This window comes from Gymnoscopelus braueri (assembly GCF_963280865.1).
Source record: "Gymnoscopelus braueri genome assembly, chromosome: 13".
NCBI lineage: Eukaryota > Metazoa > Chordata > Actinopteri > Myctophiformes > Myctophidae > Gymnoscopelus > Gymnoscopelus braueri.
Genome location: NC_137615.1, coordinates 22418108 through 22443800, shown reverse-complemented (window position 1 = coordinate 22443800; position 25693 = coordinate 22418108). Strand labels below are relative to the sequence as shown.

At 44.4% G+C, this 25693-nt stretch overlaps 1 protein-coding gene across 1 annotated transcript; it reads right to left on the bottom strand.

Annotated features, from left to right (window-relative positions):
* Positions 1-28: 28 nt before the first annotated feature.
* On the bottom strand, positions 29-25318 carry vat1 (vesicle amine transport 1). The gene is made up of 6 exons (XM_080446288.1): positions 24629-25318; positions 18577-18784; positions 6967-7137; positions 5100-5189; positions 3462-3703; positions 29-345 (listed from the first exon to the last, which is right to left on the bottom strand). Exons 1-6 carry the CDS (start codon positions 25061-25063, stop codon positions 76-78), a joined length of 1416 nt encoding a protein of 471 aa, XP_080302414.1. The 5' UTR covers positions 25064-25318; the 3' UTR covers positions 29-75.
* Between the last annotated feature and the right edge of the window lie 375 nt (positions 25319-25693).

The window sequence follows — 25693 nt, the reverse complement described above, 5'->3', positions numbered from 1 at the left end:
ACATATTACCCCCCCTCCCGCTCCCAGGACATATGCTCCCCGCTGGTCTGCTTGACTTGTTCTGTTCCTCCCCGCTCACTTCTCCTCTTTCTTGGGTTCCTCCTTCTTCTCCTCTTCCTTCTTGGGCTCCTCCTTCTTTTTGTCATCCTTCTTCTCCTTCTTGGCGTCATCCTTCTTCTTGTCGTCCTTCTTCTTGTCATCCTTCTTCTTCTCCTCTTTCTTGTCCTCCTTCTTGGGCTCCTCTTTGGGCTCCTCTTTCTTCTCCTCCTCGGGCATGGGGTCTGTGATGAGGATCACCTTTCCAATGTTGCTTCTCTCCTGCATCTTCCGCATGGCGTCACCCACCTGTAAGTCGGAGGGAAAAAACATGAGATTACATACGGTAAGAGGCAGCACTTAAAGTGGTGAACCTTTGATAGAATTGGGTTGGATTAGCTACCTGGGCATGATATAAGACAAATATTATCTTTATATTTTGTTTTCTGTACTTTGTGATGAGGAACCTAGACTCCTAACGGGAACAAAGCGGATTTGGCCAATATGGTACATTAAAAGGCAAATCTTGGTTTGGGAAAGTAAAATGGATGGATTCATGTTTTGTTACCCTTGATGGTAGTCCTCTAACACAACAAAAATCGATAGGTTGGCAATATCAGTGTAACACGAGCACCGCCACTACCAGTAGGCAAAACAGATGGTGACAAATTACATACTAGGACTTGTTTTTGTATATTGGTAGAATCTGCTAGATCAGTTTCACCATGCAATAAGAGTGAAAAGTGGCTACTTCCGGTTCCTCACTCACAAGGCATGGACTCACAATCGATAATATATGGACAAAGACATGTACAGTATATCATGGCCATGTAGCTATACAAACCACGGTTCTTCCAAAATACAATAAAGTGAGGATGTGGGTGCTGAGAGAAGAGCTCAAACTCATCTGTCAGTGATAAATTATCTATTCACAGAGCAATGTGCTAGTAGCCCGTTTATGATCTGCCAACGCATGTTTGAGGCGATAAATAAAAACTCTGGCATTCTTTAATTCTATCCCTCCCACAGTTAAATGAAGTTGATGCCAGGCACTGCCAAGTGCCAACATAAATTGTCTGGGCTTCTTCTACTCCCTAAAAACCTCACTTTATTTATATACACATCATGCTATGAATGGGATACACAGAGAGAAAGAATGAGAGTGTCCCGTTCATACTGGGAAAAAAGCCTGCTTTATGAAAGAGGGGAGTTCAGCAAAAGCTCATTATTTATGCTCACCTGGCTGGTACTGTATCATCATATATGCAAACACTGCTAAAAATCTAATATGTTTACATTTGTAAATCTCATGTAACCATATATTTATATAACAAAGTAACAATGTTTATTGAAAGCTCAGGGAAATACCGCAAGGACAAACTGGCTACATGGTAGTGTTGTGTCACATTACCATTATTGACTGAATGGAAGGCTGCTTGTTCAGTCACAGGTGAGACCTCAGGATGGCGACAGCCCCTGGTTTAATGATTGATCGACCCACTGGCCCACACTGGCTGTCCGTCACAGTGACACAGGGGAGGATCACAGCCTGTCTAACCCAACCCTCCTACCGTCTGTTCCTGTGTCCATCTTTTGCTCCCCTTCATCCCACTTTCCTCTCCCTTCCTCCTATCCCACCATCCCTGCCTGCCTGCGCAGGCAGGCAGACCACCTAACGACCAATGCCACGGCAACGGAGGGCCATCTCCTAGCAACGCAAAGCCTTGCCGAAGCCCAGCCCTGACAACTGGGACGCATACAGACACATGGGCGGAGGGGGTGGGAGTTCACAAGGGGGAACTGGTGTCAAGTAAATAAAGGAAGCAAAAAAAGGGTGCAGCTGAGTGTAGTAACAGAATAGTGTGATGGTTGAATCTGCTAACTACTCACTAGGCCTTGAATGTGAAAGGAAATCACACTATTTAATGAAGCACTTTAATTGCTTTGTCCACCTACCCCACTTCTGTGTGCTTACTGCCTATCTCTCCGTCTCCCAGACATCTTTACTATGGAGATAACCCCATGTGAGGCAGACTACCTGCAGTTACAGATGTCAGCCACAGCATTATCGGCATACATTAATCTGGACAGGGTAGACGCACATGATAGGGATGGAGATTGAAATGACAGATACCACATATCAGTGATCATGCCTTATTCAAAAGATGTACTCCACACATGTTCATTGATTAATGGACATGGAGAATGACAGGATAGGTTGGAGGAGGGTTGTTCAAGAGTGTGGCATTTACATTTAGCTCAAGGCGATCAATATTATCTTGCTAATTAAGTTTCAGCAGCATTGTTTGTCCTTTTCAAAAATACACGAACAACCACAAGAGACCATACAAACAATGTCATAAAAATAATACCCAGTATATAACACTTGCTCTATATCTCTTACCAAACTTTATACTAAATGGCTGTGCAATCTCCCCTTTTCATCCTTCTGTATTCTCATGCTCTGCCTTTCTCATACATCAGGGCCCCTCCCTAAGACAGATGCACACGCAGACTATGGGAGGTCACCATAGCAACAAGAAAGAAAAAGAGAAAAAGATACACTGAGAGGAAGGAAAGGAGATTTGGGGAGTGTGGAGTACATAAAGAGAGAGACAGAAAGAGGGAGGGAGAGAGAGAGAAAGAGCGAGAGACAGATAGACACACAGACAGACAGTCAATATCCTAAACAGAGATTTAGTGTGATCTAAAGAAGAGCCGGATGTAAAAGGCAGAGAAAGAGTGTCAGATGGCGTAGACAGAAGGACAGTGGGCATTTCTTTCAGTCCGGAACACTGACCGGTCTTGGCTTTGATACTGTAGCTGAAGACTTAGGCCTGGCACCACTGACTCTTGTCGTACTCTCGCTTTCCTTTCATGCCGTCTCTATTACTATCTGTCAACCGTGTTTATTTTCCCTCAACAGTCTAAGTCTGTCCAGAGTTGGGTTGAAGGGCGACAGTGATTCCATTCGACACGTGATGCCTGGTGAATGAATATGTGTATGGCCACGCCCATGTCATGTGGGACCCAGGTTTTGTAAACTTTTGGGGACATTGCATTGACTTACATTAATTCCATATTGCAGTACCCTAACCTTTACCCTACAGAAGAACAGTCACAGGCCCAACCATAACACTTACCCTAACCATATGAAACCAACTACAACATACTGGTAATCAGATTTCACAATTTGACATGCCGTCCCCAATCAACTGGTTTAACACCCTACATCTGCCCAAAAATGTGGTCTATGTCTCAACAATAACACACACAATGGATGTCACAATGGACAAGCCGCTGTTGAAGTCAATAAATATCACAGCAATGACAGAGGATTGTGTCCCGCATGCGGAGGAATTTGCCTCTACAATAACCGCCCCCATCACACACACACACACACACACACAAAGATAAGCACACACCTGCTCAAGATGCCAGGTTGAGTCAATGCGGGGTTTGACTTTCCCCTGACTATACAGGTCCAGGATGACGCTCATGGCCTGACTGATGAGCTCCGTCTCCCCATCCAGATAGCCCAGGTGGAAGCCACACACTGACTTGTTCCCCTGGATCAGGCTGAGCGTGTGGATGGAGAACTGGTGGTACCAGGTCTTAGCCACTGCTAACAGGTTCTTCTTCTGGCCTGCCAGCATGTTGGCTGCACCTGACAGAGGTGGGAGAGAAAGGGTTACATGGGGCGAGGCTGAGAGAGAGAGAGAGAGACAGAGAGAGCCTGAAAGAGAGAGGTGTGTGAAGTGAAGAAGAGGGGGGCTGTTTATTCTCAAACTGAGGGGCAGTCTCCGAGACTGTGTGTAATTGATTCACGGATGAAGCATTGTTTGGTAGTCTACTCTGGACCGGTTCATTTACTGAGACATTATCTACCCCAGCTCTCTTTTCTCCCTTTTATTGTTTTACGCTAACATTCCTAGCCAACCGATTCTTTTCCATTCTCACCCAAGCTTTAACTTCCGCATCTAGCTAATCTGTGGGTCTGTCTCAGTTTTGGTTGAAGAGCACTCTTGCTGGCATGGCATAATAAGGTACAGAGGCTCCCCATGTGACAACTGTTTCACTTCTCATGTGAGGTTTTCATGACGCTTCACATCCCCTTTACAGTTGCTCTGCCTGTTGTGAATCCTGAAAGTCTCACTGTCCTCACACACCCCAAGACTCAGCCCTACTGTGTTCTCAAAGGCCCCCAACAGTATCGCTCTCTCCGTCTCTCTCTCTCTCTCTCTCTCTTTCCATCTCTCTCCTGCAGAGGGACACAAGTGTGCTCTGAGAGAGGGGAGGGCTGCTGGAGAAGGACCCAGTCTGCTACATTCAGACACATTCCAGGTTCCGTGTGGATAGAACGCCCATTGTTCCAACCACGCATACTTCTGATAAGCTGGATGAGAAGCAGCCGGCAAAGAGGGACGTGGAGAGCAGAGGACTTGCGGGCAGGGAGAGCAGAGAGCTAACGATGGAGGGATGGAACGGAGGGAGGGATGTACTGTAGCGCTGCGAGGGTGAATAGATGAGGACGGGACGGGGACGGGGGGGGGGGGGGGTCGGGCACCATGCTGGGTAGTGGGATTGTTTTTTTTTATGACATGCAAAGTAAAGGCCCTGTTCTCCATGGATGCCGACCCTGCCCACTGTTGCATGCACGCTGGTCGCCGATTGGCATGGTCACAGAGAGAGTGTATGGGCCTTCCCACGCACAACACAGAGCACGTTTGAGGACATGGGCCTCAACAGGGAGGCCAGCAACCGGGTGCACGCTGCCCACTTGGAAGAAGCTCATCTGGTAGCTAGCATGGGAACCCGTGGGCGTTTTGTCCAGTGTATCAATTTGCTTTTGATATTTTGTTAACAAGGTCATACTAACACCCCCTCATACTGTACAACACTTCTGACCATTTTTTAAGGCTCACCAATTCAAAGTTGTCACAAACGAGACTGCATACGCAGTAAAAGTCTGAGGATTCATTCAACAATCTGGATTTTGTGGTGTACCACATAGACAGTGGCTGTCACTCATCACAACAGACGACAGATATTTATTTTCTTACCGTAGGTGATAAGCTTGCCCATGGGTTTGAGCAGATTGTAGGCCTTATGAGTGTCTGAGCCTCCAAGAGGGTCCAATACTATGTCCAAACCTACGGAGGAAAGAAGAAGAAGAGTTATCAGTGTGTGTCAAATGGAGAGGAGAGTAGGAGGAAGAGGAGAGAGGAGGATGGCATTTTTCATGTGAATGATAAGACGAGGGGGATAAAATGCTTCTCTGCGTTTTGTTTTTCTAGAGAAAATAAATTACCGATCTCTGGGCAGAGAGCTATGGTAACCCGACCGTAAGGGTTTCTCTGTGGCTTATTAATGTCTAGCCATGTAGGCTCAGACTTAACGAATGATGCTTCTTTCCGTCCGGAGGGGCTTCTTAAAGCAGACTGGCCCCTCCTTGTTCTGTTAAACCCCTGGTTCTATCGATTCTAGCATGGCTCACAGCAGGGTTCTGCTCTGACCACACCACACAAGCATTGACAGACAGACAAGAGACAGAGGCACAGATAGAGAGCAGAGCTTCATTGATCCAGACATCTAATTAGATGGGTTCTGTCTATCAGTCTGTCAGCTCCCTCTCTTTCTCCCCGTCTCTCTCTGCTACAGAGGAGAGGCGTTGGGCGGGGGACTTCAAAATGAGCTTGTAGTGTAATATAACATTCTCCACTCTGCTAGGAACACAGCAGTAGGTGAGCGGCAATTGGAGGGCCGTTTTGATTTAGAGACAAACATCATGTGCTATTTGTGTCGCTGCTACTGAGGGTCGGGAACTTTGGGGATGTATAATTGATGTTGATGTGATCCAGACAGAGTTACTGTACTCACTGCTTACTAAAAGGAGTTTTGCACTCGTCTAGGAAAGTAACTGCCTTAAAAGCTGTCAGTCTCAAATATGTGACCGCCAAATGTAGTTCGCTGTGAACTCTGTCAAGAATTGGAAGTGCATGGGGGGAAGAAAATCATCAACTTTTTTGATAAATAGTGCTAGTGGGAGCTTATGGGGCTAGAGTATTCACGTTCAGAATCAATCCCAGAGCAGCACACCAGAATGTGGTGATTATTACTGTAATCACTAGTCTTATATTCCAGGTTTATTGATTTTACAGCACAAAAGAATGTGACATTTTGTGAAATTCGACTTCATTTCATACAGTCGTCAGCATCTAACATCTAGTGCTTACTGCTTATAGGCTCTGCGCATGACTTGTGGGTTTTCCAAAGATGGCATATCTTCCGTTACCAGTTCAGTTTCCCATAGCTTCACTTGATCGGCACGACAGCAAGTTTAAACCGGAAACGCATGATGGTGTCATATGTGTTTCCGGTTTAAGTCTGCAGCCGTGCCAATCATGCAAAGCTATGGGAAACTGAACAGGAAACGGATATGCCACCTTCGGGCATACCCGAAGACATTCATCTTTTATAAGATTCCTGAACTTCCTTAACAGTGACATGGACAATATGGATTATAACTCCCTTACATAACCAAATAAATACACAACATCTTTTATTAAATTCCTTTTAAGTCTTCACTACATATCTGTATATTCTGGACAGACACAGATGTAAACTGCAATTGGTAGCCACAGGCATACTAACAGTGGTGCAGTATTTCAAGTTTTTATTCTATTTAGCTTTTGTTACAGACTATTTGTAAAAAAAATTCACTTCCTGCAATGTTGCCACAGCTGAATTCTAAGTACATGCGATAATAGAAAACCTAGAAACCTGGAAGCTTCATTTGAAGGGCTTGATATACTACGTTGTGCATGATGTCGCGTAACAAAAGTAGTGCTGCGACACATTGTGAGATTGTAGATCTGCCATTTTAGGTCCACGACACGGGCACACAACGTAGTTTATAAAGTGTCTCACCTTTGGGACTGATCTTGCGGACCTCTTCGACATAGTCCTTAGTGCGGTAGTCGATTGGGTGCGTTACTCCACTCTGGCTGATGGCCTCGTGCTTACTGGCAGACGCCGTGCCAAACACAGTCACATCTTTCACTGTCTGACACAGCTGGGTGGCTGCGGTGCCCACACCACCTGTGGAAAAAGGGGAGGCAAGTTGAATGTACAGGTACACCTGATTGATTGTAAAACCTAATAACCTATGTACTGTATTTAAGTCATCAGATGAATACGACTGAAACGCAGCAATTGCCCGAACTGGATTAGGGAGAGCCTGAGGGATTTATGCCTCTCAATCTTCAATCATAGAAATGGTCACTCAGGGGACACCCGAGTAGAAATGATACTCGGCATACAGGGAGCACTTGCTAAAGGCACCCCAAAATCCCATTTAACAAGTGTTTTCTATGGCAGGAAAATGTAATTTGCATTATTTATTGTCCCAGGCAGGAATTAGTCAATAACAGCATGACTGTGCAGGGCTCAGGGGCAAATAAGAGCATTAAACACAATCACATTACCTCTGCAGCCCTGGGGAGAATAGACAGACACCCACACACAGATGTACACACAGACATCCAACTCTGGAGAAACTGGCCATTGTGCATTGAATGACACTACTTCGGTTTTTATTCAAGACAACCTGCCTAAAATTCCACAAGAGATATTTGACTCGTTTTTATTCAAGACAACCTGCCCAAAAATTCCTCAAGAGATATTTGACTCAGCTAAGGTTTCTGTTTGCTAGTAAAGGCGAGATGGATGTCATTGACTCCATAAATTACATACGCATAACTGCTTATAACAGTGCCACTGTAAATAAAAATTGATGCAGAATCAGCAATGCATTGTGCAAGATGACCTTTGAGGGAAAAGTGTTTTGAGAATGTGCTTCCTGAGCTGTTTTGGGCATTGACTGTATTTGAACATGTGTGGTAAATGTCTGAGCCACTGTTTGTTAAGGCAGCCACAGCAAGGAGTAATAGGTTACTGATAAGCAGGGGTCTGTTTGAGATGGAAGCTAGCTGACTTGAGGACTAGAACTGAAAGGCGTCCATAAAGGTCATTCATGCCTCACCAAATAAAGGGCACATCTTATCTGATGCCAGAGAGAATAAAGCAACACAAATGGAGCACTCACAGCATGTGCATTTAAATGAGATCTATTCTTAATGGCATAACCGAGCTGCTGAACTGTAGCACCCGCCATGTTTTCATGAAGTCGTGATCTACTGGCTTGGTTGTGGAAGCATGCACACACTCCTACTCCCCCAAGTTCATGCATACAAAGACACTACGATCCAGTCGGGCAGTCAACCACATAGGCAGGCGCACAGACCGAACGCACGCACTCACACATGTTCACATGAGTCGATACGTGAACTGTTGAGTAGTCTTGCATTAAAGTAACCAAAGATGACATATCTTTCAATGAAATTACAATTAATTTCTGGTAGTTACCAAGAAAAATAGGCTGTCCTCTCCCTGCAGATTTCTAAATTGATAACAAACACTGTCAAAAGTTCAACTTGGTACCTTCGTGGATTCTTGCAGGTCAGGATAAAGTGCAATGTTGGTGTTATTTTTTTTTATGTCAATCCCATTTTTAGAGCTTGAGTGTGTGGTTCTACCTGGACCTTTCTAAACAAAACGGCTAACTTTGTCTGAAGACCCACAAGGCTACAAGACTACCACACAGTAAAATCCTTGTCAGTGTACAATGTAAGAAAAAAGAAAAGAAAAAAAGAAGTCACAAGAGATCAAATTAACAGAACAGTGTGAATACAGGTGAGGTCACTGGGAAGATTAGGAAAACAGAAAAAATTGAGTCAAGAATGTTTATCTTTTGGGGTCAAGATCTAGCCAATATCTGTTCATGTACAATCAAAATATGGTTCATTTTCTAAAGGTTAAAGACACGATGGCATTCTCAATTCCAAGGCCTGGTTTGAGAGGACCGTAAGTTCAAAAGCACCGAATAGACACCTCCACCTTAAAGCCCGATTTATACTTAGTCGTGTGCCTGTGTCACACACCTCCACACAACTACGCGTAACTCAGGCGTCGGTCTATTATTTACTTTGTCGTACAGCAGTGTTGCTCACACAAAAATAATTGTGTTTTTCACTTGAAAATCTGTATTTCTGGCGAGCGATGCGGCCATACCACAAAGCATAAATTACTCTGCTCTTCCTTGCTGACGGAAAAAGTAAGACGTGAAGAAATAACAAGATCAAGGCTGTTTTCTGTTGTCTGGCAGTGTTGCTGAGCCAGCTTTATAATATCACTATCTCTCCTTGTCCTCGGAGAGAAACCAAGTTTGTGTTGCCAAGGAAACCGGGGCCAAACTGCCTGCGATGACTGAGCAAGGGGAACCATTTTGTTTCATTGGCTGCTCCTCCATTGGTCATATAGAAGTCATTCGATGGCACATCATGAGCTTGTCGCCAGGTTATCTTTGACAGACCAGCTATAGTAATATCAATCTCTTCAAAGCCTCATACTGCCACTCTGCCAGCCATCTATGAGTATGTGCAAAGGCTTGTATGGGAGAGGGAGTATATCTACAAACATATCTCGGCATATATACATATACTATGTATTCTGTATACATGGAACCATATTTAACAAATATGTTTTAATACATGTACATACTGTATGTGTGAATGTGATATATGGAGGAAAACATAATGCCATAAAGCTCTCTTTTCAGTACCATAAGAAGATCATCGCTGTCAGGTGGAAACCTTGTCCAATATCATTACTGTTCAGGAAATGAAAAAAAATAACCTGTGTTAGTGATTCTAATGTAGTTATTATTTAGTCACAAGCTCTTGTTAATACTTTTCATTGGTAAATATTTACAGCACAACCTACAGACAGACTTGACTGGCGTCCCTGTTTTGGGCATGTCATTATTGGCAAAGAATGCAAATAAATTCCGAAATAGCAAAAAGCCAATCTATATTGGCTATCAGTATCAGCTATTTTGTGAGACACTGTCATACGATGTAGTAGAAATTGTAATTCATTAATGAAAAAAATAATATGGAGATTTCAGGTTTCTGCATGACAGCAACAATATATTCTGTGTGCCTTGGGCTATAATGAGCACCTCTACCCAATTGACCACTTTCATATACAGGCACAGACAGCATAGACTAGAGTAGATTAGTGTAAAGCAACGTACAGTAACATCGATCAATTACACATGTGCTCTAAATTTAGTGTTCACACATTACTGTAAACTATAACTTATGCTCCCCTCATACAGCAAGTCATTCATCTTGTAATTAGCTCAGCCTTATTTAGCATACTGAACAAATCAGAAAAGAAGCAGCTCCTGGTCCACAGTCTACGTCAATTTTCATTTTCATTTTCATTAAAAAAAACTTAGATGATCTTAACAGACGAGATTATGCCTTAAAATTGTGTGCACAGGGTATCTTACCCTAGAATGTGGGTTATGAGTGTTGCATCTCCCCAAAGAACGATACTGTACCCTGCCCAAGTTATCTTCTAGATAGTGGGATAATGAGGACACCTGTGCCATGATCCCCTGAGAACCAGCTCCACAATGCTGTCTTTAAGACTGAACCCTGATCACAAGACCAAATAGCTCTGCCAAGTCCCTCAACCCACCCCACCACCTTACACACACACACACACACACACACACACTATGTGTGATTGAGATCTCGCAGCATGGAGCAGATGAGAAAGGTTCTTGGTATCTGCTAATCTTAACAAATATGTGAACAGATTCAAATATTAAACCACCATTAACCCATTCATTTAGCATCCAATGCTCCTTTGGCTTCCCGATTTGATTTCCCAATACATAGCTTAGCACACCTCCCATGTGCCCCTTCTCTCTATGCCTTTCCCAAGAGATGAGATTCCCAGGGTGACTTAAGGTCATCCCTGAACACTAACCCCATTCCTTGGGCCAAGGACAAAGTTGCAACTCAGCGAAATTCTTGAGACTAATTCCATTTGTGTTCAACCAGATTCAATTGAATTGTTTACACTGGGAAATTAGGGAATGTCAAAGGCACCAATCTAATCTATTTAGTAAGTCTCTCGGGGCGGGCATGCAGGGAGAAATGAGACACACAGACACACACAGGGCTCTTGTCTCCCTCACATATCCTCACACACATACTCACATTTTGGCACCGGTTGCACTTGGCCTGCATAACATGACTCTTAAGAGAGAAGAGGAATTTTCCCCAAAACACAGTGGAATCCAGCCTGACATTGGGGCCACTGTTGGTGTTCCACACCCTGTGTTCAACAACCAGGGGTGGGTGGGGACAACAGCAATGTTTTTCAGACTTACAAAAAAGTGGAAGGATAACACTTGAACCTCACACCAATAAATCCATGCTCTCTCTCTCTCTCCCTCACTCACAAGTGACCACACCTACTTCCACACAGGTTTTAGTCACATGAACCCTAGTGCCCCTATTCTGCAGCGTACATTCAATGAAAATAGCAGATCTATAAGCTCGCATTTTGAGCTTATAGATCTGCTATTTCCACCAAAGATATTTAATGTAGAGGGGACCACGTACAGAGCCTTGAGGGATCCCGGTCAACGAATTGTATAGGTTTTTTTAAACAAAAAGGAATAAGATCTCACATTGTGTGATATTTATTATGCCTCTGCTGTGCCGCGATCCCAGGTGTGGGGTAAAGGTCAGCGGCCACTGGCCACTGTGCCAACAACACCCGCGAGATTGAATGGTCCCCCGTTTCATAGCTCCTTGCTCGCTTTCAGTGTGACTTCCCGTGCTTATTTTCAGGTTTCTTCCACCAGTTCTCCTCTTCCTCACCCTATCATTAGGCTGTGGCCGACAAAGTATGGAATACAAACACAGGCCCAAGAATCCCTTCCTACCCAAACTAGCAGTGGATCCGCGACAACGTCAACAAGACGGATAAAATAAATGACCGTTGAGGAATGTTGGTGGCGTTGCTCTTTCCGATGGCTAGGTTATATAGACAGCAGCGCTCATGTACTACAGTACCCATCTAACTAGATAGGGTTTGTGGTTGACTGAAGGTCTGCTTTTGAGGTATTACTATTCATTCTGTAGCCTTGTGTTTTTGCTGGGCTGCCTGCGTGTGTATGTACGCTGTGGACTTGTACGGCGGTTTAATATGCTCACTCTCTCTCCGGTGGTAGATTTCACTCTGTGCGGCAAGAGGAAACCCATTTTTAGTTACTGGGTGTGAGGAGGCAGTCCCTGCGATTTCCTGACCGAGAACTCACAATGCTTGTTAGCACAAACACTCACACGTACGTGCACACAAACAACAAAGAGCACAGAAACACCCCGAGCAGTCAGAAAAAGGAAATATTTGTTAACATAAACTCCACGATATAACCGCATGCAAACAAGCACATTCTTCCTACCATAAACTCCCTCCAAAATATGCACAAACTGGTGCATACACATTCTTTGGTGCAACACACACACACGCACACACGCATGCACAGACAGACAAAGTCAGTGTACCGAGCACAGTTTGGAGGTTTTCTTCTCAAACACACCTGTGCGTGTGTGTGTGTGTGCTTGCAGGGAGGGGGGGGGGGATGGGGTCGTGTGTCAACGGTTGTAGCGGTGATGAGTGCATAAAAGAGCGATGTGATTGGTGGGTACACTGGAAGTTGCCCTCATTTCCCTCTCCTATCAGTGCAGCTGATCTGCCTCTGGGTAATGCCAGGCCCGGAGAACACAGAGAGACGGTTCAAATGCACAGCCGAGACTCCTGTTCAGCGGTCAGCTTGAATTAGCATTCTCTAAACTAGCGTACGACCTCCTGAGTTGACAGACTGGGGGAGAGAACAGGAAACCGCTTTGAAGGCATAGACTTTAAAAAAATTCGTCATGGCTGCCGAGAATTATGGATCTATAAGAGTTGAGAGATGTACTGTAACAAATAACAATCAAGCTACTGTAACGTTTGAAGAGCTTTGTTATCGATTGAATAATGAATGAAAGCTACAGGCATGGAGGGAAACAAGTGCTGTAAAAGTTTTAAAAATGCATTTCTTTGCTTTTCCTTCCATAATCATCATCTTCACTCTCCCAAATGTATTACCTCAGCTCTCCCTCTAGCTTCTAGCAGATTACATTGTTTACAGATTTTCCAGTCATCCCTGTATGTTTTTTTGTTCGTTTGTGTTTGTAGATGCGTGTATGTGTGATAAGTGTGTCCGTGTGTGTCACTGTGTGTGTCTAGACAACAGTAAAATCTCATATCTTCAAGTTGCTGTTTCTGCACTGAAGCCTGACACTTGGTTGTGCGCCAGTGTCGCGCATCAAAAATAGCAGATCTCGCAAAGCGTCAGAGTGAGATGCATATTGAGCTTGCAGATCGGACATTTTCCTGCATGACAGGGGCCAAGTATAAATTTGGCTTGAGGGCACACTGAGGGAACATATGCCCGGAGGCTCTTCTGTCATGATTCACATCAGAAGATTGAGACCACAGCTGGACTCTCAAGTCAATATCCTCGAGACAAAAGCTCCTGTGCCAGTGGAGTTCCAGCATCAATGATAAACCTTGAACGATTGCTTGCTGGAGTAACTGTCAAGGATTCCTCAAAGATTGCTGAAGATGAGGAGACAAAAGCACTTCCAGCTTCGTTTAGTAGATTTGAGTAATGGAGCCTCCCTGACAAGGACCTTGACCTCTAGTCTACACTGTTACACTTCTGTCATCCCATGGATGTGAAGTTGTGAACCCCAGAACATGTAGTACAGTGATGTCCAGCGGCTGGGGGGCATCTCACTTGAAGTTCTTGGAGTACGTCCTTGGAGTAATGACTAATCTATTCTTCGTCGTACAACAAAAATAACTGATTTAGGAGAGAGGAAATATCTCATTAACAGGGAGAGTTCCAGCAAGCACCTGCAAGATTATTGAAGCCACTATAATGGGCAGCTGGGGAAACTGAAAATGTTTCATATGAAACGGATGAATGCAATGCCAAGGAAATGTATCTCTGAGATTTACAAATGAATACAGAAGATTTTACAGCACAACACATGCATGGAACACATTCCCATGGACCTTAAAGAGGAATGATTACATAATCATTGATAATTATATCAAATATTTTATCCAAGGCACCAGCACCACCAGTGCATACATATTGATATCTAACGCCCTGGTGGGAATCAACATAAGATCCATGTTCTACCCACTGTGCCATTGCAGGACCACATGAAAGCCAAGGCCCTGTGAAGCACAAGAAAGATGTCCGAGACTGTAACTCTAGGAATTAACTCGGTTCATAGTTTATACATGGACCATCTGCAAGGAAATGTAGGGCTCTTCCACTTTTTTCTTTTTAGCCACCCAATAACTCACAGATAAAAGACACACGGACGTCATCATTGGATGCATCGGCGTACCATAAGCATGAAGAATGTGTAGCGTGTGGGCGTGGTGGCAGGGCTGCTGGCCAGGTCCATAAACACTGGGCCCGGTTCATGGACAGGTCATAGGAAAGGCTTTTGGCTGGTCACAGCCAAATTTCACTGCACTTCATTCTACCCTGACTCTCTGGAGAAAACACTGGGGAAACACGTGTGTGTGCGTTCCCCAGACGACAAGGAGTCGGCACGGGAATAGCAGGGTCATCTTGAGCCCTTGGAGGGCGGGAGGGTTTCGGGGTGGCCGGTGTGGAGAGGTGGGGGTTATGGAGTGGTGTGGGGGGGGGGATGCGTAGGATGGGAGGATGCAGATGTACAGTCCAGTAGAGTAGGCAGGCGGGATGGAAGGACAAACAATAAGCTATTGTTTGGAGAGAGAAGATAGGAGTGACCCACGAGAGAGGCAGCTGAGCACTCGTCAGCAACGCCAGGATTCAAACACACCACGAGCACGTATGCGCGCACACACACGGGAATGACTGACTGACTAAGTGTAAGCCAGCCATTGTGCATTGGTCATCTGACCCTCAAGAGCAAAGTTTTTACAATTTTGTACAATGCCATATAAGTTGAATGGCATCACCTGCCACGGCCACAATGACAGGTCAGGGTCACACCATTATATGACAATGGCTCACACAACCTTAAGCGCTGTGTCAAGGGCCTTACTGAGAAATGTTTTATTTGCACAATAGAGCCATCATTGTGCAACGTTATATACAGTAGATCCATGATAATTCCTCAGCTTGCTCCTCCCGACCAAGTGGATTGTACTGGGTTTATATATAGGGCTAAATATAAATTATAATGTATGATACACAGTACAGGTTTAATTATGTAAATCAGATCAAATGTAGAATGACAGGAAAGTCACTGACATGTCTGACATGTAACGGCAATAGGACATTTTAACACAATATTCCATGGGTTTTGGAGGTAGTAACCGAAGTGAAAAAACACCAAAATATGAGGACAAATCAGCATACGTATTACGTATACAGTATGTTCCCTTATTTAACCACTTAAAACCTATTATACTTCATGGGCCAGGGTCCCCCATGGGTCGATCCTTGGCCCACTCCTTTTTTCCCCCTACAACAAATCTTTTTGCCGAAAATAGCCGATCTACAAGCTCCCAAATATTTGCCTATCATGACATGTCCTGATGTCCAGAATAGGGATGCTAGGGTTCAAGAGGTTAACAGTATAGCCCAAGCAAATCAGGTCCCCATTTAACACAGAGTCACACTGATAACAGATTGATCAGACTGATGCACAGAGAAAGTTATTAATCAAAGGATTTGCCCATGGCTGTTGTGATAAGATGATCCATGACCCTTAAAGGGATATTTCACTTTCAAAAAAACTTTTGGTCATTTTATCATCTACTCAGGCCTTTGTGAACCCCCCCAGACAGTTTTTAAGTTGCTTGATTAATTATTTAGATATTTGATATTCATTTTATCAGACACGCCCCCTTCATATACAAACCCATTGTAACTTCAAACTTCATTTTAACCATGTTAGATTCATCAAAAAAACCCGTCCTTGGTTCTGGTGACTCATCCTGCCCTCCTAATGCGTGAGGGGGCCGTGTTTTTTCAATTATTTTTCTCATTTTTTTTTTTTTTGGAAAATGAAAAGAATAAAAAAAAATTAAATAAAATAAATGAAAAAAGTTATCGGAAAAACACGGCCCCCTCACGCATTAGGAGGGAAGGGTGAGTCACCAGAACCAAGGACGGGTGTTTTTGATGAATCTAACATGGTTAAAATGGAGTTTGAAGTTACAATGGGTTTGTATAGGAGGGGGCGTCAGGCGTGTCTGATAAAATGAATATCAAATATCTAAATAATTAATCAAGCAACTTAAAAACTTGGGGGTTCACAAAGGCCTGAGTAGATGATAAAATGACCAAAAGTTTTTTTGAAAGTGAAATATCCCTTTAAGGGTCACTTTTTTGTGAATTTGACACTGGATTTTGCAGTATTCAGGAACATTCCCTGTGACAGAGTCAAGCCACCTGCGTGATACTGTTACTTGTCGCCAATAGTAAATCTTGTTTTGCTAAACACTTGTCACATCTTGGTCGAATGTTATGTTGATACAGTTACCAGACCAAACCAGTGGAAACACAGAATTACATAAAGAACGCTGTGGCTGCAGTATCTTTCATGATCATAAAAGCATTTTCTAAACAGCCTGAATAAGACAGGCACACAGACATGCTCCCTTTTCCTGGGGTTCATCATCATTGCAGGTATCTCTGATCTTTTGACATTAATCAGGGACTAACGACATTAAGGAGATGTTAGGAACTATGAGGTGACATGTACATCTCTAGGACTGGTAATATATTAGCTTATTACCATGGTACTGCTATCATTACATCATCTGCAGTTACAGTGGGTAACTGTATATCACGGCAGAAATACATGCATTACAAATTAATGAGCCAGGACTGACTGCACATAAATGGTGTAAACAGCAGACACAGGCAAGTGAATGAGAGGGCCATGGTGATTTACAGAAATGAACAGTGACTGAGGGCTTCTATAGAATGTGCAGTTTTGCCTTCTTTAATTATGGTTATTATATATATTCTTTGTGCTTTTTAATAATCATAATAATGTCGGCTGGTGAGCAAAGACTGACAGGCTGCCCTGAGAAACAAGGGAAGCTGCCTCAAATGAACCAGGGCGAGAGCCAGGGGGGAAGACTAGGACACCACACTCCCATATTAATCTGCCTACAAGAAACATACACAACCCCCCCCCCCCCCCCGACAATATGAGATTCACATGATGTCATCTCGGCTGTTGAATGAAATAAACCAAATGATAAGGGGAAACAAGCACTTGTAGATTTCCTTTGTGGGCCGTTAATCTATGAGTAACTGCAGTACGATCCCACTGGTGAATGAGCCCGTTTGTGAACACTGCACTTGTCCTGGACTGGTAATGTCACAAATCAAGGCTCATTACTGAAACTGCTGTGACGGTCAAGAGCCACTAGGGACACCACACCTGGACTGGAAGCCTTCCAGTGTTCAGGGAAAGGGACTGACATTTTCTCTTGCAGAGAGAGCATAGTTGTAGAGTTCATCTGTGCTAAGTTCTCCTTGCCATTAACACCCACATGTACTATTCCAAAAAGCAAGGCATGTCTTTTGCGGTCTGGAATCATCAACGCTTACAGTATGCACTGCAGTGAAAGCAAAAGAGAGACAGAGAGAGAGAGAGAGTGCGCGCAAGAGATATATCAATTTCTTTTGGATAATGGCTCTCCGATTCTGTCCAGCTGGCCTGCTCATGTATACACAGTAACTAAAATCACTGATTCTCACGCTCAATGCATCACACACTCCCCCCCCCCCACCCCAGTCAAGGTGCCAGGTGCTCCATGACCATACATACATCATGCTGGACAGCAGGATACTCTCCAACTGCCATGATTCATATAGAAAAGGTATGCATAAACAGGGACAGCAGAACAATACGTTTGGCAGTGTAAACGGTCTAGGGCGTTTCCTTGGACACATATTCAAGCATCCTTGTTCTGAATCTGAACTACAATATTATGATGCATTGACTCTAGACGCATATACAAGCTAAAGGCTGCAGCATACTTCTTGCGGAAATGAAGTTTGATGAGGTCGCGAAAACAAGATGACGTAATTACGGATAAAACAAATGAACGCATTCACTTGCCAAAGTTCTTTTCAGCAATTCCTGCACCTCCAAGATTTTCTAACTAGCTGAACAACACCGCAGATTACACCAATGAGGAAGGGCGAATAAGGAAGAATATTGTGGTGGGGGGGACGGGGTCTAACATTCAGCGCTCAAAGTGTAGCCGCAATTTGTATATAACAATTTTGTCTGCAGAGAACTTGTTTGGTTTTGGGCAAACAGAAAAACCTTCTACTTATTTTGATGCTGAAAGCTTACGGGATCACCATGGAATCACACGATTCATTGGATCTCTCTTAGAATCTCACAAAGTAGCTGAATGTTTGTGTTTGTATGTGTTTCCTTGCCCATATCTTGTATTGCTTTATTTGCTCATTTCTTGTGCATCCCATTCTTTTAGACTCCAGTCTATTTGTTCGCTGCTCCATACCTGCAGCAGCGTGGATGAGAATGCTCTGATTGGACCGAAGGTTGCCAAAGTCAAACAGCATCAAGTAGGCGGTGACATAGTTGACAGGTACAGCAGCTGCCTCCTCGAAGCTCATTCCCTCTGGGATGAGGAAGGTGTGGGTAGCCGGCACCACCGCCACCTCCTGCCACATCCCACAGCGGCTCAGCACCATCACTTTGTCGCCCACCTGGGAAAAAAAGACAAAATAACCATAACACTTTAAGTATTGGTGTAATAATAATGCATCAATGCAAACAAGAGCCATTTTATATGCATGCAGTATGTCATTGTTTTTTGTCAAAGCACAAGGAAGATGTTACATAATCACTATTCCACATTATTGTACTGTAGGTTCCCAACCACTGTCACAATGGACAAGCCACCGTTTAAGTCAATAAACATCACAGCAACGACAGGATTGTGTGCAGTATGCTGAGGACACACACACGCCCATCCCCAGTCTCTCTCATAATTTTTGGTTGCTGTGTCCTCATATCCTGAATGGGCTATATCAGGACAGAATCCACCAATCTTTGAGGACGAGCCACTATTGTCACCTCCCACCCCACTGCAGCACCGTCCAATCAGAAGAGAACACTTTGAGGGATACAGGAAACAGAGACAACCACAGCATTATAATTCACTTCCTGTTTTCTTTCTGCTCATCCTCCACCCCAACCCACTCCCAAATCTATGTCGCATCTCCTCGGCTCTTCCCTTCTTTCTCTCTTACTTCCTGACTCCATTCCACGGCACTACGTTAGAAGGTCTTCCTTCCCTTTCTCCATTCCCCCGTCTCATCCTGTCTGCGTTTGTTTCCCGTCCCCTCCTTCCCCCGCCCTCCACCTTCTACGATTGGTCTCTCTCCCCTCATCCCCTTCCTTCTCTCTCCCCTGTGTCTCACTTTCTACAGCACATAGGTTACTCCCAGCTCCCTCCATCCATCCATCCCTCCCTCTGTGAGGAGTGTCCTGTATCCCCTCTTTCTCATCAGTGAGACAGGACAATGGGCCCCATCCTCTCCCCCTGGCTGCTCTCCACTCATCAGTGGCCCTGCCAGATTCTTCCCCATGGCTGAGCACAAGACAAGCCCTCTCCTCCTGGGAACATACCCACTCCGCCCGGGCCTCCCTAATGGCCCGGAGGGAGCCATGCGCCTCGCTGTCTATCCACTCCAATTAGAGAGATCTCCCTTTCTATCTTTCTCACCTCTTCCCTGTTTTATACCCCCCCCCCCCTCTCTCTCTCTTTATTTTCCCTATACTTTCACTCAAACTTCTCCTTTTTGAGTTTGTTGCAGCATTTAATCCGTCTGCCCCTGTCCGGCTTGTTTCCTTCCCTTTATTATTTATGCTGTTGGCTTTTCCTTCTTCAGAGCTTACAAACTCACCAGCTTCACCAGTGTAATTCGAGGTACAGTGTGGCACAATCAATAGTTGGGACTGCACAATCAATAGTTGGGACTTCACCGGAAACGCACACGCACACACACAGTATGACGCACGTATCACATTCACCGGCATTTATTCTTCTGAGCCTACTGCCCACGGAAGCCATGTGAGATGCTGTCATACACACACACTCATCCACCCACGCGCACATCCACCCACGCGCACAAACACACAGTCAAGGCCAGACGATCAAGCCTTGTGACACTTTTGTTACAACATATTCACTGTCTGACCCCCCCCCCCCCCCTTCCTATTTCCTACATGTCCCTTGTTAATTCTCGCGTTCCAATTCAATTTTGGACATTTCAATATAGGCGGAATTCTTTTTGAATGTTACATTTTATTTTATATCAGAACTACAAGCTCATAACATGTCCCACTGACGCCGTGACATGTTGTGAGCTTGTAGATCGGCTATTTTTGTGGTTGAGTGATTAAGCCTTCACTCTACTGCATGAACTGTACACAGTAAATCCTTGGTGTTAATTTAACTCTGAGAAGTGTACAAACGGAAACAGAACCAAATGGATGCGTAAGGGTCTTTTGTTTTCTTTTTTTTTTACTGTGTAGTAGCACTGAGGCTGTTGGGTATGGTGTGGCCAGGGGGAGAACAAAGACATGTCCAGTTAGCATGCACGCAAATGGAATTAATCAGATGGTGATTCAGGTTTTGGGCATGTTGAACACAAGTGAGTAGATGTGTGGTTTTGATGACCTTAGCAAAAAGATCTTTGAGGAGGGAAAAAACTAAATTCAGCAAAATGTCTGTTTAAGTATTCTCAAGGGAGACAATGTTCAAGATAAGGGCTAATTGTGACTCCAACAATGCCCTTGTCCTGCAAATGTAATTAAAAGGCAGCATAACATTGTCCTGGTGTCACCGTGCTGTTGTCCCTCATCACGCTAACTCGGTTAGCGTGATGTGGACGGTAGCACCAAAGCCACGCCCTGTTCATCTGTCATAGCCTCCTGGCAACAAAATGTGTTCTCTCAGCGTTAAGTTATTACATGGCAAACAGTGTTACCTTGATTCAGCTATGTTTTTTCTAAATTAAAAGTTTCCATGATTCATCAAGCAAACCCCCTGTGTATGGGCCAAAAGAGGACAAAATAAAACAGAGAGCTTTTGGAATATTTTGAGGCCTGTTTGTCTTCAAGTTAGTCAGGGTCTGATTTTCTCCTCTCTGTGCAGTTTATGGCCAATCGTCATCAGGCTCTGTAAGTGAAGCTATAAGGGTAATCTTGTGGTTAAAAAAAACAAGTAGGAAACAACTGCCAGAGAGATGGTAGGCCTGTGGGATGAAAGGAATAGGATAGACGTCAAACACATAAGGATGAAGGATGAGGGGACAGGGACAGTGTGGGGAGGGAGGGGGGGGTAGATGGATGATATGATGAGGGGCGAGATGGAGATAAAAATAGAGGAAGGGATAGATGGGAGGAAAAAACGATGGTACAAAGAAAGGAAGATGGAGGATTTGAAGGTGGAATTGAAAGAGAAAGGGGGAAACAAATGGAAATAATAAAGGGATCAAATGATGGTAGTAGGATAGGAGGTGTGGAGGGATGGAAGTATAAAGAGGTGGTGGGATGGAGGGAGGGAAGGAGGAAATACCAGACTGACAATGTGGGCCGGAGGAAGATAATTGAGAACATATGGGTCAGATCCTACTAAAACGTACCAAAAGAAAATGGGGGGGGGGGGGGGGGGGGTCTGCAGAAAAAAGTGCTGACGTTTAGTGTCAAGGGTGCTTTGATGTGATTTGGCATGCCTGCCCTCTTTTCTAACTTAGTCACTGTTATACCCACCCCCTGCACACACAGTCAACTCCTTAGGTCATTTAGGGTGATGTCACTACTGCAGTATTGCTCTGGTCTCTGTGTTTAACGTACAAACTGTCTACCTCTTAGTAAGCATTTTCAGAGTACGGAACTGTCCGAGGTCGAATACTTGGTAGTTTCACATGGTCAGACTCACTGTCCTACATCATCAATTCCAGCAACGGAGGGTCTGAATCACAAATCAGCATGTCCGGGTTTTGACACAGAAAGTCAGGTACGCCTCAGATTTGCTGCATGGGCTAAAACATGGTCGGTCCATGGTTGGCCTAAGGACGTCCATGGTTGGTAAATTTCTATGTCTGTCATGCGTCTTTTGTCTTAGGTGGAGGTACTTAATCACTTTTCAATGGTTGGGCCCCAGACGTTAGATATCTGTAATAGTCAGATGAGAATAAATACTGTGTAAATTAAGTGTCAAGACAAATAGAAGACAACACACATGTTAGTGTTTACTACAATGCTGATGGGATGAGATTGTGTTCATACTTTTTCCATTCCTACACTACAACATATGTGTGAAATTGCAGACACTGTGTCTGTCTGACAGACAGAAACATAGAGAGAGGGCTGCAGTGAGCTGTGAGCCTCCCAAAAACTCTCTGCCACCAGGCCAGGGTCAGCACATTCCCTCTGTGATTGCTGCCAAAACACAGAGATCTCAGAGGTCTCTAGCCATTAGGAAGATTGGCTCTTTATTTCTGTGAACCAGGGGCTGAGGGAAGATGGGGAAGTGTAAGTCCTGTGAGGATAAGATGCCTGTGTGTGTGTGTGTGTGTGTGTGTGTGTGTGTGTGTGTGTGTGTGTGTGTGTGTGTGTGCGCGCGCAGGCATGCATGCCATGAGTGTCAGTGAATGTGTCTGACCTTTAAATCCAATCTACATGACTGACAAACTGAAAAGAGGTTATAAAGCATTTAATAAGACTGGGTCATAGGGTTTATATGGCTACTGAACCGTTGAGGACCAACGTCATTCTCTATTCAAGTCTTCAATATTCAACCCAATGAATTTATTCCCAATTTATGCTTTGTCGGTTGTCCAAAATAACTGTATGCCTTGAGTCCATCAAGTAATCAAACAACAAAGTATAAATTAGGATTTACTCTTGACAGGCATATGTGCCACTCCCAGCTAGACTAGCTTTAGCCTATATGTACAGACTCACTCAAGTTAAGGGATCAGCATGGAATTACTCACAGATTATTTCATTGCAGTTGGGGAAATGTGGCATAACTGTATTACAGAAAACATTGCATGACTCATCCTTGACTGATGTGTAGCCGAACATTATGCGTTCATATTCTCGTTGCATTGTAAAAGGCGTTACCGTGGTGATGCCATCCAAGTTGCGGTCATAGGCTACATGACTCATCATGTCATCTATATGGAAGTGAGAGGCAACACTTTTCAATCGTCATTTCAGGGTTATCAATGATGTACTTCAATTCTAACTAGAAACCTATCCTAATTATACACAAATAATAGCCTATCTATGCCATTTCATTTTGTGTGGCATAAGAGAGCTTAATTGCAGTAACATCATTTCTTCGGAACTTAAAACACTTTAGGCTATTGATTGAGGATTGACAAATTCATCACGAGCAGCAAAGAAATATCTGTTGACAAAGAGCGCGTGTGCTGATCACATTTCTCATATCATGCTGTAGCGCCTCGCCCTTTCCGTTCGGTGCGTGCACGGTGTGCGTGCGTGCGCCAGTGTCGCTCTCGATAACAAAGGCATCGGTGACTGTAATGTCTCCGGTGCGCCGTTGCTGCTCACACATCACATCTAAAAGCACAACAGAGTGCGCTGTAAAAGGTATAAAGTACGTCGTATAGTCCGCATATTTGCATGCGTCTGTCTGGACAACAGTTAACTCAAAATGTACACTTGGAATTGTGCTTGTGAAATGAATGGATCCATCTGATCTGCAACGCCCCTCGCGGCAGGTAACGGCTCCTAAACTTGGAGCTGTCAATCTTGTGCGCAGAGGGAACGCATTTTGATTAAAGACGGTGGAGGGGCGCTGCCGCCTCACTGCTGGCCTCAATGAACTCTAATCAGTCACTGACTCACTGCCAATGAAACACTTTTGGTAATCAATAACAAGAGTGAAAACATACGCTTGGCATACTACATGGTTTAATTATTATTATCACTTTTGGCCCAAATTAGCCGGGACAGGCAAGCAGCAAACTGCTCTCAGATTACGCACCTGTGAATGAATGGCTGAGTTAACCAAATCATTATAAAACGCAGCCTGGCGTACAACTATTATTAACTCAGCCATACTTTTGTTAAATTGTTCAGTGAAATCTTTTAAAAAAAAGGTATATGCTTACAGGTTAAATCACAAAATTGTTGAACGAATGAGTTTACCATCCTCCCACGAATTGATTGATTGGTTAATAATACCAACCTCTTATGAATTGAATATACAGGAGCCCAATGGAAACAAGCCACAGTACTTTCTTTTCAATCCATTTAGCATTGTATTTGTATTAAACTGTACTTTCTGTGCTTTTTTTGCAAACTGTTAATAACGTATTCAATCAATCAATCATTGGGCAGGCTGCTCCATTACCAAGCTAGCCAGAATGACACGCCCATGGCTGTAGTAGCATAATGAGACATTTTGAAAGAACTTAATACTCCCAGACGATGAATGAAACGGGGCTTAGACGGCAAAAGAACAAAGCTGACGAGGGAAATGAGAGCTTTAAAGAGACGCGGCTTACTTTTCTCTCCGTCACCTCTTCGCCCACAGCCTCCACCACGCCGGAACACTCCATGCCGGGTGTGACGGGCGGGGACGGCAGCCGGTCGTACAGACCCTGCCGGGCCAGGAGGTCGGCAAAGTTCAGGCCGCACGCCTTGACCCGCACCTGGACCTCTCCGGCTTTCAGTGCGGGCTTCCCCTTCTTCACCTGCAGCTTCACTTTGTCATAGCCTCCGTAGCCGGTGAGCACCAGGGAGCGGTAGGTGAACGTGTCCTCCTCGGGGGCCTCCTTCTCCTTCTCGGCCGCTGCTGCTGCGGGTGGAGCCGCTGCAGCCTCGGCGGCAGCTGGTGGTGATTCCGCCTGGGCGTCAGTTTTGGGCTCTTCACTGGGTTTGGTGTCTTGCTTCTGTTCCACGTCGTTCTGCTGCTGGGCAGGTGCGTCTTCTCCAGACATTGCAGCAGTGTTTGTTAAGACAAAGTGATTAAGTCTTGAAATATAAACTTGCGTTTTTGTTGCCTTAAGAGAGGGGCTTTTTTGTTGTCGTTTTGTTTTACTGCCTAGCCTTTGCAGAGCGAGGAGCAAATGAAGAGAAAAATGTTAAAGTCGGAGCCTATTCACCAGTCTTGCATGGAGACAGTAGTACACACCCCAGACAGTGAAGAGAGCGAGAGAGCAGTCTGCCTCACAACGGCTTCAGTGGCTATAGTGGCTGGCTGTCAACGCTGTGAGCTTACAAAGACTGTGGTGCTGAGTGGGACGAGACATGGGCGGGCTGGAAAACATGGAGCGAGAGTTTTGAATGGAAGCGTTGGTATCTATGTCTATGATTGGATGATTTAGGATTTTAGGGTGGGTACTGGGACTAGGTAGGTCCAGAGCCTTAATAGATGGCACTGGGTAGGTGACGGTCTATATTATATAGACCTACCCATGCAGTGCCCACCCTAAAATCCATCCATAGACTCTCTAACATTGGCCCATTATTACACAAAAATGTTTACCTTATTGGATATAGCCTAAAACAATGCTGAAACATTGGGTCTCATTTTAAATGTATTTGTAGGCTATACATTTAAGATTCCA

Bases quoted from the DNA above. Each gene is read 5' to 3' on its own strand.
- vat1 (XM_080446288.1), bottom strand. From the start codon at position 25,063: ATGTCTGGAGAAGACGCACCTGCCCAGCAGCAGAACGACGTGGAACAG. The intron at 18,785-24,628 runs GTAAGCCGCGTC...TTTTTTTCCCAG, and splicing joins AAGAGGTGACGGAGAGAAAA to GTGGGCGACAAAGTGATGGT. The intron at 7,138-18,576 runs GTATGGAGCAGC...CTTTTTCCACAG, and splicing joins TCTCATCCACGCTGCTGCAG to GTGGTGTGGGCACCGCAGCC.